This window comes from Helianthus annuus, chromosome 16 (genome assembly GCF_002127325.2).
Source record: "Helianthus annuus cultivar XRQ/B chromosome 16, HanXRQr2.0-SUNRISE, whole genome shotgun sequence".
In the NCBI taxonomy this organism is placed as follows: domain Eukaryota; kingdom Viridiplantae; phylum Streptophyta; class Magnoliopsida; order Asterales; family Asteraceae; genus Helianthus; species Helianthus annuus.
Genome location: NC_035448.2, coordinates 191,857,309 through 191,868,505, shown reverse-complemented (window position 1 = coordinate 191,868,505; position 11,197 = coordinate 191,857,309). Strand labels below are relative to the sequence as shown.

At 37.1% G+C, this 11,197-nt stretch overlaps 1 protein-coding gene and 1 non-coding gene across 2 annotated transcripts; both read right to left on the bottom strand.

Annotated features, from left to right (window-relative positions):
- Nucleotides 1-447: 447 nt before the first annotated feature.
- Nucleotides 448-7,738, bottom strand: LOC110914979 (putative phospholipid-transporting ATPase 9). Its single transcript, XM_022159596.2, has 9 exons — nt 7,057-7,738; nt 4,665-6,109; nt 4,280-4,556; nt 3,698-3,786; nt 3,397-3,505; nt 2,985-3,314; nt 2,308-2,406; nt 2,017-2,208; nt 448-1,263 (listed from the first exon to the last, which is right to left on the bottom strand). The coding sequence occupies exons 1-9, from the start codon at nt 7,444-7,446 to the stop codon at nt 637-639; spliced, it is 3,558 nt and encodes a 1,185-aa protein (XP_022015288.1). The 5' UTR covers nt 7,447-7,738; the 3' UTR covers nt 448-636.
- Nucleotides 7,739-10,777: 3,039 nt separating this feature from the next.
- On the bottom strand, nt 10,778-10,883 carry LOC118488590. The gene has a single exon (XR_004885134.1). It is a non-coding gene; the product is annotated as a small nucleolar RNA R71 (small nucleolar RNA).
- Between the last annotated feature and the right edge of the window lie 314 nt (nt 10,884-11,197).

Genomic DNA, 11,197 nt, shown 5'->3' with positions numbered 1-11,197 from the left:
AACTCATTAAAAGCAAAAATAACATTATCATTGTAAATCTAATTTAAAAAATCACAAAAAACTGTTTTTGGTAAGGTTTAATAAAAAAAATTCATTATCAATATAATTAAATATATATTGGAAGTAATAATAGATATCCTAGGAAGGTTTAGCATATCTAATCTAACAAAAATATTAGTTAACTTATAAAAAATAATTGAAGGGTGGATGTTAAGATAAAGATTTAAAATAAGCAATGTTTATATTCTATAATATTAATCTAATTTAAAAAATAATAAAAAACAATTTGATTAAAAAGGCTTTTCAGGGATTATATGGTTTTAACATGTAACATTATTTGGAATCATTTATTATAAGAAGGATATATAAAAGTATATATTTTTGAGCCCATTTTTCTATTACTCGAATCCTCGGAGACGGTCATGGATGTACCTATATAATAAACACATCTAAAATAACACAAGACTGTTTATTCTACTCTTTATTTACAGAAGTTTACAACAAAATTCCCTTAAAAAAATTTTGTGCTACTGTAAATAATAAATAAAAGAATTATAATTCTTAAAACTGCCACTATCTACATGTACATAACCTTGTACAAACAACAGCTTGATACAAATATGACCATATCCCAAATCATCTCTCGAGATGCCATTCAAACTCTTTATCCCTTGCTATCGAACGAGCCGTGAACCCAACGTTCGTCGTCCTAATGGACTGTTGTCGAACCATTTGGAAGTACTCAGGGTCGTTTGCTCGACCCTCATGCCTTATCCATTGAACCATCCCATGGTACCCCGGATAGAACCTCATTTGAACCGCCTTAAAGCAAATATAAGGTATCAAAGAAGCAATCACCACGAAAAGGGTCACGAGCCAATAGGTAGGCGCGGGTGCAAGTGTTTCCACAAACACTTTATAAGCGGTAGTGGAAACGGATGAAGGGAGTGCACCGTAAACTATTAGGAAGAGGTACCACAGGAATATACCTCCCCATATGAAAATGTGTTGTATTAAGGTGAAGTAACTAACGGCTAGCGCCATTTGGCAGTTGACAACCCATACGACACATGAGTACATTGTGGCCCCCATGATTTCCATCCCGGCTGTCTTTCCGTTCTTGTCGTAAGAATCGGGATTTAAGGATTTCATGCAGAGGAAGAAGATGATTATGCCACTGAATAGCCCGTTGAGCATCCAACTGAATACTCGTCGCCATCTGAATAGTGTGTTTTGCACCCCTTCTTGGTATAGCAAAGGGAACTGCAATGAGAAACCGAGCAAAATATTAGAATCTAAACTATTGATGAGTGTACTTGATTTGCATGTTTAGAAACAAAAACATAAAAGTGGCAAAACGAGCTGGCCTGCTCGTTGGATAACGGGTCAAAATGAGTACGAGTTGGCCAAATATATATTTTAATATAAATAACTTGTATATATAATTTCAACAATACATTTTTTTTTCTTTAAAGCAATGATTATGTGGCCTGCTCGTTGGATAACAGGGTATTTTGATATAATATACATATAAAATTTATATTAAATATATAATTTTTTTTTGAAAAAAAATACACTCCACATGACCTGTTTACCTTTAAGCATAGTTGTTAATGGCGAATAGTGACAAATAGCGAGTAGCGATACAATAGATTTTTTTTTTTAATTTTATATGTATATTATATCAAAATACCCTGTTGTATACGCTATTTTACATGTATATTTAACAAGAACCTAAAATCCAACTATTTTATAGCTATATTTAATCACTATTTATATTTAAAAAAAAACAGAAATCCCGCTATTTATCGCTACATACCCTGTAGCGACCTTTGACCTATGCGCTGCGTTATTTGCTATAGCGACCGTAGTGACCGCTATGGACAACTATGCCTTTAAGCTCACCTTTTCATTTCACCCGTTGTAAATAAAAGATAACCGGAAGTGAAACATTTATAAGTAAACGGGTTGAAATTGCCACTTTATAACGAGGTGTAAATTTTGAGTATTACATACCTTGAGACAAAGCCGAGCAGATACATCTTGGTCAAATACGCCCAATGCAATCGCGGGAAGTGATGTGAAAACGATGTTGTAAAGAGTCAAATACCAATCATTATAAGCGGGTTGACCGGAGAATGATGTATAAGCCTCGTATAAGAAAATCGTGGTTCCAAATACTATGTTCTTATAGAAAAAGTAGGATATCTGTAAAAAAGATAAGAAAATAAATCAAATATGAAATAAATTGGGAAGGAAAGTTTTTTACACGTGGTTATTTATAAACAAGATACTCCAGGTTTTTACCATTGAAGAAATTCTTCTGTAAGACCAATGTCCATGGACTAATAGCAAGCGTTCCAAAAACCGAAACTGAGCAATCGCGATATCACTTGACATGACCGCCTATTTTGGTGAAAGAAAACAATTAGAACAAAAAAATGTAGCGCGATATTAGGGGTGTGAACTTTTGACACGACATGAACCTAACACGAAATTTGCGGCTTTGGGTTTAGTCTAGACGGTTCGGGTCAGTTTTAGGTTAAACCCGCGAACCCGTTTAGCTAAATGGGTCGGGTTGGCGGGTTGACCCGTTTACCCATTTACATTATATTTTCTATTTTTACAATATGTTTTATGTCATAAATTAAATTGACTGTGTATTTTATGCCATAATTATAACTTAAAAAGAGAATTGACATAAGATTTTATAATTTAAATGTAATTGTACTATATACATTTGTGTTTTTCTAGTAAATTTTTTATTTTGATATATTAATTTGCGGGAAAAAAAATTAAAAAAAACTAGGGTTGAACGTGTCATGTTTGGGCCACCCGTGAATATTCGGGTCGTGTTCAGGTTCATCTATATGACACAATTTTCGGGTTCGGGTCCGGTTGAACCCACCAACCCGGGAACACGACCCATTTAGCACCCCTACGTGGTATAAGGGAAAATAGGTAAAATCACTTAGGTTAAGTACCTGCATTCCCTCAACACCACTGATACCGATACCTATGTCGGCTTCTTGAAGCATTCCCACATCGTTCGCTCCATCACCAATGGCTAATACAGTTTTTCCGGTTCCCTCTTTAACAAGTCTTGTAACCAGTGCTTTTTGTTTCGGTGATGAACGACAACATATAACAGAAGCACAGCCAACTGCAAGTTCTAAAAACTCGTTTTTCGTGTCATCATTTAAAGCGTATGCAAGAGATTTCCCGTCGATAATTAAAGCGTATGCGTCAGATTTCGAAGCATAAATCTGAGCTTTCCCTGCTGCTATTTGCTTTTGGACACTGTTTTTCGAAACCTACAAGGGTGAATTCGTAAATTTTACAAATTCAAAACATATTTAAACTTAAATTGGAAAATAATACGGCGAGTTCACTCACTTTAGCAATGCTATTTTTGTCACCGGCTTTTTCAGCTGCTATAATCTCCGGTGATTCTAACGTTATTACAATTTGCTTCATTCCTTGTCTAAGCAGACTACATGCAAATCTGTACAAAAAGTTCAAGTTTGACTTTAAAGGTCAAAAGAAGTCATCTTTACTAAAATATGAGTACTAAAGCGTTATCAAATTTTAAGATCAAGAAAAGACTACATCAACATCAAAGATGAATTTGGAAATTATATAGTTTGACTTCTTAAAGTCAACAAATGAATAACGAATAAGAGGAGCAAAAGCGTACCCTATATTAATGGCGGTTTCCATTTTATCACCAGTCAGAACCCATATCTTGATTCCAGCTTGAGCAAGTTTGTCAATGGTCTCTGGGACCTGCAAAAGAAAAGAGACAATGCTATGAGTATGAAATAGGTGGAGAAGCAACTTTGACCAATATACTTATAAACGGGTTGACTTGAGTTATGTTTAATCTGAACGGGTCATAAAGGTCAAACCGGACTGGCGGGTCAGACCGGGAACCGGGGGTGTGACTAGTCCGGTTTGCCTTATTAGACCCGTTTTTAGTCGAACTGGAAAACGGGCAGGTTGAACCGGATTTTTGTTAAAAAAAAATTGATTTTACCGTATTTACAGGATTACCCAGTTCTTACATCCGGTCCGACCGGCCCGACCAGTGGACTAGTAAGAGACCGGTTCGACGTCCGGTCTAGTCTTGAAAACATTGGTCATAAGTAGCCCAAAGTTTATTTTTTAATGCATAGTTGCGTACAATATCTGAAATCGATTTCTTCAAAAATGTGGATCTTAATATGAATCACGATGAACACATGTTTTGACCCGTTAGTAAATGCACGAGAAAACTCACCCCTTTTTGAAGTTTGTCTTCAATGGCAGTTGCTCCAAGAAGTATCAAATCATTCTCAATCTGATCTGTCACTTCACTTATCATATCATCTCGGTCTGCACTTACGGAGTTTTTAGCTTCTGTAAACTTCTCATTGAATTCTTCATATTCTTTCTCGTTAAGTTCACGATACGCAAGTATTAACGTCCGTAATCCCGCATCAGCGTACTCATGCACATGGTCTCTTGTCTTCTCTTCAAACTGTCGCGCTTTTTTAGAAAGTCTTTCAAACATAACACTGAACAAATAAAAACAATAGCAAATAAACATCAATAAATATTAAATAAACATAGTATTTAAAATTTTAACGGGTGTTTGGATTCGGGTTTTGTTCATTGTTACTAACCTGTCAGCACCTTTACACAGTAAAAGTAGCTTTCCTTCATCGTCTCGTACTATAACCGACATTCTCTTTCGTGTACTGTTGAACTCCAAAATGTTCAAAAGTTCATATGACCTTTCGACGCGTTTCTTAGATTTAGGATCAAATTCCTTAAACGTAACACTTGTTTGCGTCCGTTTGTAAAATTCAAAACCGAGTTCTCTAGCTGCAATCACAAAAGCCGACTCATCCGGTGATTCCGCTTCATATGTCACCTTCCCGGTCTCCTCATCCACATCCGGAATAGCAGTATGACATATCGCCAATAACCGAAGAAACTTTTGAATCACGTCGGAATGTGGCTCGTTAACCCATCGCCCGTTTGTAATCCTTTCATCTTCAAACTTATATCCTTTTACAGATAAATGAGAATAAGCTTCGGTGACAATCTCATCGAAACGATCCTCACCGTTGACCCGTTTGGCCATAGCTCTCTCGACTTCCGTAACTCCCCGCCCGTAAGCGGTCCCCGCCACCGAACACTTGATAAACTCCATCGAGTTACAAGTCAAAGTCCCGGTTTTATCGGACAAAATGGTATCGATTTGACCGAGTTCTTCAGTCAAATTCGATGTCCGAGCGTGCGCCGGTTTGTCCGACTCTTCATCGTACATATGAACATCCTTGTTAATAAAAATCGTCTGCAGTACTTTCACAATTTCTATAGACACATATAAAGAAATCGGGATCAAGTAACTGTAAAGCATTACAGCTGTTAAAAAGTGAAAAATTGCCGCCAATGGAGCCTGATCCGGATCGAAGTAAATATCCGAATCATCAGGTCGTAAATACCATCTTTTCATTCTACTCCCATCTAAATCATCTTTCGTCACAACCCCAAAGTAAATCGATCCTACAAACGCCATTAGAAACAAGACAAAGAACAAGAAATAGATGATACTATCCATTCGTTTCTCGATTTTGCTTCTTTTCGAAGGTGGGTCAGTTGAATTTTGAATTACTTTCGTGTCATGACCGGTGAAAATAACAGCACCGTAAATGTAATCTGTGTTTCTAAGCTTGGAATCTCTCAACAGAAGCTGTTGAGGCGAAAGTGCATACCGCTGTTCTTGAAAATTCATCGTTCCAACGAATGTATACAAACTAGCATTTGGATCTTCACATTTAACTGTAGCTTTGAAGTTATTAAACTTTGAATCTTCATTGATTGAAGAAGTTGCATCTAATGATTGTTTTAGTTTTAAATTTGTTTCGCCGTCTAGATTCATTGTTTCGACGTAACATATTGCATCCTCATAGCTAGATGAAAGTAATAGAAGATCTGCAGGGAAGAATTCATCTTTTTCTACCTTCACAATGTCACCAACTTTTAGTTTTTTCCATTGACTCGTTGCGAAATCGCCTCTACCACTGTGGACTTTGACTATTCGATTGTTGACCTCATGATCCTGAAAAAAGGTTTAAAATTTTATAATTAAATATTGACTATTTTTTCTCAAGAGGATACAAAAATTGAAACTTTCATCACATAAAAAACTTTTAAGAAATTTCAAGAAAACAAGAGTCAAACAGCACATGTAATCCATATGTTTAATTGTGTCAAAGTCAAACAAATTATCTATATATATATAATGCTACTAAAAGTAGACATGGTCATTTGACTAAATTCCAATGGGTTGAGGGGGGGGGGGGGGGGGGTGTTTAGTTTTATCTTAAACTACTCAAATAAAAAAGTTTGAAAATGGGAGTGGGTCAAAGTTACACGTTATAAGTCAAAATACAACTTCTTAACAATGATTTTAGTCAAAAAATTGACACCAATATAGTAATAAAATAATAATAATAATGCTGCCCTTAATCATAGTTAACCCGTTAATATAAGCAAAAAAAGATATTAAAAAATGGGCAAAAAAAGTGTTAGGTGGTCAAAACCAACCCGACCCGTACCCACATGTATCAAAAACTAACACGGTAACCCGTTTCAACTTGAACCAGTTTTGACCTGTTATCCAACCCGCTCTTCCCACCCGTATGACCATATACTACCCGCATTGAGAAGAGACACAAAAGCCATACAATAAACAGATGTTCACAAACATAAATGAATAAACAAAACGTGTGTTCATGTTTGTTCGTTTACTAAATAAACGAACATAAACAAACTTTCCTTCGAACAAGTTCACGAACAGTTCATGAACGTCTGGTTCGCTTACAGGCCTAATTGAAACTAATACCTATTCCAAATGGATGTTCTAAAAATCTTTCTATCTAAAGATTCAAACACCAACACCAACAAAAGTACAAAACCATGCATAATCCAAATAATCATCAAATATTCAAAATTTAAAACCTTAAAAAACAAAACTTTAACATAAAATTGTGATCAAGAACATACCTGCTGCTGTCTTTGCCAATCTTCAATCCCTTCTTTAACCATGGTAGCACCAATGACAACAATAAGAGGAAGTATAGCACTAACAGCAGAATAAGGAGCTAACGGTGTAAAAGCCAATATCCCAGTAACAAGAAAATAAAAATTAGCCACTCTTCTAAACTGTTCAAACAATGACTTTGGTAGAAATGTAACTGGTGTATACTTTGTTGACCTCACATAATTATCAGCATAATTTTGCAAATTAATACCCTCTAATCCACCATTTTCATTGCAATGAACTACTCTTGAAAACCCTTTCCCGCCAATTTGTGAAAGATCTTCTTCAAACCCATTTCTTCTAATTGAATACATCTTGCTAAGATGCATCTTTTTCCTCTTATCTTTCCCCATTTTCACTTAAAAATTAAAGATTTTTGAAACCCAGAAATTAAATATAGAATGAATGGAAACCCAGAAAGGAAAACTCAAGAAAAGTTATAATGTGTGATAAAGATTTGATTTTTATGGAGAAAGAATACAAGATCAAAATGTTTATGAAGTGTAAAATAGATTTTGGTGTATATATGTTAATGGCTGTTAACGAGAAGATGATGGGGAAGATGTAGAGGCAAAATAGCAATGGTGGACTATTCTTCATGTTAACCAGAAGGTTTGAATGAAGACCTTTTCTTGACGTCAAGAATAGGAGGCTTTAATTACGCGCATATGCCTTTCGAGAAGTTCATATGCAAAGCCACCAAACGGATACAAGACGTTGAATGGTTTTTCTATATTCTACGTTGAGTTAAATGTCATTTTAACCCAAATCTCTTGTGTCAAAGTTTAGTCCAAATATTTCAATTTTTTGTATGTAAGTCTAAAAAAGTTTGACGGTTGTCATTTTAGTTCATTGAGTTAACTTCATCATTTTTCTGTTAACGAGAAGAACTATGACCGAATTGTCCTTCTCGTTAACAGGATTACATATAAAATGACCGAATTGTCCTTCTCATTAACAGAAAAATAGATGAAGTTAATCGAGTGGACTAAAATGGTAACGGTAAAACATTTTTGGACCCACATGAGAAAAATGGAACTCTTGGGCTAAACAGACAAAATGACTCAAACCACAAGGACTAAAATGACATTTAACTCTTCTATATTTTTATACTTTTATGCCCGTATGTGGTACACATATATATGTCTAAGCCCTCAGGAGGTGACGGGTGGTCCTTTGGACAACCCTTAAGCATGTTAAAAGATGAAATAATCCTCCATTTAACCGTGTAATTATCTTGAATTAGATAACTACGATGCTTATGTTTCAGGTACGATTTAGGAGCTAAAAGATGGATAAAAGGCAGTTGTGGAGGCTTTGGTGGAGAACGGGTCGAGAGGAGGACAAAAGAAACAACAAAGGAGACAAAGCAGCTGACTACCGTAAATTACGGTCCTGCCGTAATTTACGGTAAACATGGATTTGGCATTTTTCTTCACCGTAACACAGGCTCTCCATGCCGTAAAGGAATTATGTCCACCGTAAATTACGGTGGAGCCATAATTTACGGTGGAGCCTGCGAGCAAAAAGTGTAACTGCCATTTTTAAGTTGTTTTTGGGTGTCTTTTCATATATCTCATCATTGGACGGTTCTTGGACAGCATAGGGGCGAATTTTGGCTTGTGACTTGGTTTGTGAACAATTTCTATCATTCGGTTTGTTATTTCGATTCGTATGAACAATAGTTTGATTATGATGATGATTCACCGAGCCATGTCCGGCTAAACTCTTCGGTGATCATCTTAGGTGAATGTTTCTTGAACTTTTGTGTGTTTAATTCCTGCATTTCTAGAATGATATCTTGCGTTGCTTGAATGTCATGGTGTATGTTGATTGTTTGTAGTTTGTTAATCAATATTGCAATTTCTAGTCTTAATCGTACGTTCTTGGTGCCGTTGGCAACCGAGATATCACGGGAAGGGTTAGGGTTGGTTATTGATTAATAGGTCATCGGGAAACAACCTCACGTTTATCTAATCCGAGTACTTTGTTCCCTTTTATCACTTCAATCATACATACACGAGTTATGTCTATGTAACTCTTTCTAGTGGAATTACACACAACTGTTTAAAGAAACTGAACCCTAAGGTGATCATTGTTCTCTCCTAATTGTTTTACAACCAACTTTGATTTGAATTAGTTTTTAATTTAGTCTTCTAAAACAACAATCCAAACTCTTGAATTTTAATTTTTCTGCAATTTAGTCTAATAATTAGTTTAAGTACAAAGCTATACAATCGACACATCTTCCACATACTCCCTGAGTTCGATACCCTACTACCACTAACTACAGTTGTTTGGGGATTAAATTTGCGTGACCCACGACATCACGTCAAATTTTGGCGCCGTTGCCGGGGAGTAGTGCGCAACGTGTGTTAGTTTAATAGTTTTGTTTGTTATTTTCGGGTTTACGTTGGTTGTGTTTAGTGTGCAGGTACTTTAGGTGTATGCATACTAGAGGCTCTCACATGTCATCACCGCTATCGTTTGATCCGGAAATTGAAAGAACGCTAAGACAAAACCGAGTTTTAGTGCGAGAAAACAAAATCATTGGTTCACCCACTTCACCCATTACACCGAGAAACATCATGGCTGATTCTCAGATTCCACCTACAACCAGTCAAACAACTTCATCCTTTATACCTACTTCCACCCAACCATCACCAAACACCACATTACCTAATACCACTGCTGAATTTACACCATCCAATGTCACCCAACCAATCACCACTCAAACGGAGCCTACCATCACCTACGATCCATCCACCACAATCCCACCATTATCTCACTTCTTTTCCCCAACTACGGGTCAATCATCATCCACCTTCACAATTGCACCCAATTCAACTATCGTGCATACTACTTCATCTTTTAGACCACCACAACAACAGTCGGGCTTTCAGTATTCGACCATCCCATTTGGGCAGACCTCGGGAATTCAAGGAGATGGTTATGATGAGGGATTTGAAGATTATGAGGGTTATGAAGATGATGGGTACGGTTATGGAGGTTATGGTGATCAAGGGGAGTTTGGGTATTTGCAAAGTCAATCTCAAGGGATGGCAAGTGTTGGTGGAATGCCACAACAACAAATTATACCACAACACATTCGGCCAAGACCACAAGGGCCACCAATACAACAACCTATTCCATTGCAACAAGTTCGGCCACAACATGTACAACCACAATTTCAAAGGCCGATTCAATACCCACTGATGCCCCAACAACCAATTGCACCACAAGGGCCTATACCAAGACCAATGGGTCCTATTCGTCCAAGGGGTCGATTGGGTGTTCCAAGAAGGCATCTTAGGGAACAAGCAAGAGGAATAGAGGCACATTTCAGGCCAATCATTACTCAAAACCCTTCACCGGTGGTTATTCCTCACAACAACCAAGGGAGAACTTTTGAAGTAAGAACAAACTCGTTGCAAAGTTTACCGAAGTACAAAGGGTTAGCAACGGAGGAGCCGTATTTCCATTTAGAGGCCTATGACTCAATTTGCAACACTTTTGGGAGTCAAGGTTTTTCGGCCGATGAAGTCAAGTTGGTCTTATTTCAGTTTTCTTTGGAGGATAAGGCAAAGAAGTGGTTCTACACCTTGCCTTCGGCATCTATTTACACTTGGGGGGAAATGCAACAAACTTTTTTAGACGAATTCTATACCGCCCAAAAGACTAATGATGCTAGAAAGGGGTTGAGGAGCTTCCAACAACAACATGGTGAGATGTTCCATGAAGCGTTCGAACGATTCAATATGATGATAAAGAATTGCCCTCACCATGGAATTGAATTGTGGGAGTTAATGAATGCCTTTCATGAGGGGTTGAGTGCCGAAGACGCACGTGATTTGATGTCTATCACCGGAGGGACGTTTGGAACGAACTATGAGAATGAAGATTGGGAATTTTTGGAAAGCATGGCAACGACATCAAAGAGGAAAGCCCAAGCTTCAAGAAGAGCCCGACCGACCACTAACCGACCACAAGTGCATGCCATAGATGACGGTAATGTTCAAACTACTAACCAAATTTATGATGTTTGTGCTTTGTGTAATGAGATAGGTCATGCGGCTGAAAATTGCCAAGGAATGTTGGAAGGGC

Coding starts and splice junctions, on each gene's coding strand:
- LOC110914979 (XM_022159596.2), bottom strand. CDS start 7,446: ATGGGGAAAGATAAGAGGAAAAAGATGCATCTTAGCAAGATGTATTCA. Junction 3,787..4,279: donor AAGACAAACTTCAAAAAGGG/GTGAGTTTTCTC, acceptor TTTCTTTTGCAG/GTCCCAGAGACCATTGACAA. Junction 1,264..2,016: donor CTGCTCGGCTTTGTCTCAAG/GTATGTAATACT, acceptor TTCTCATTGCAG/TTCCCTTTGCTATACCAAGA.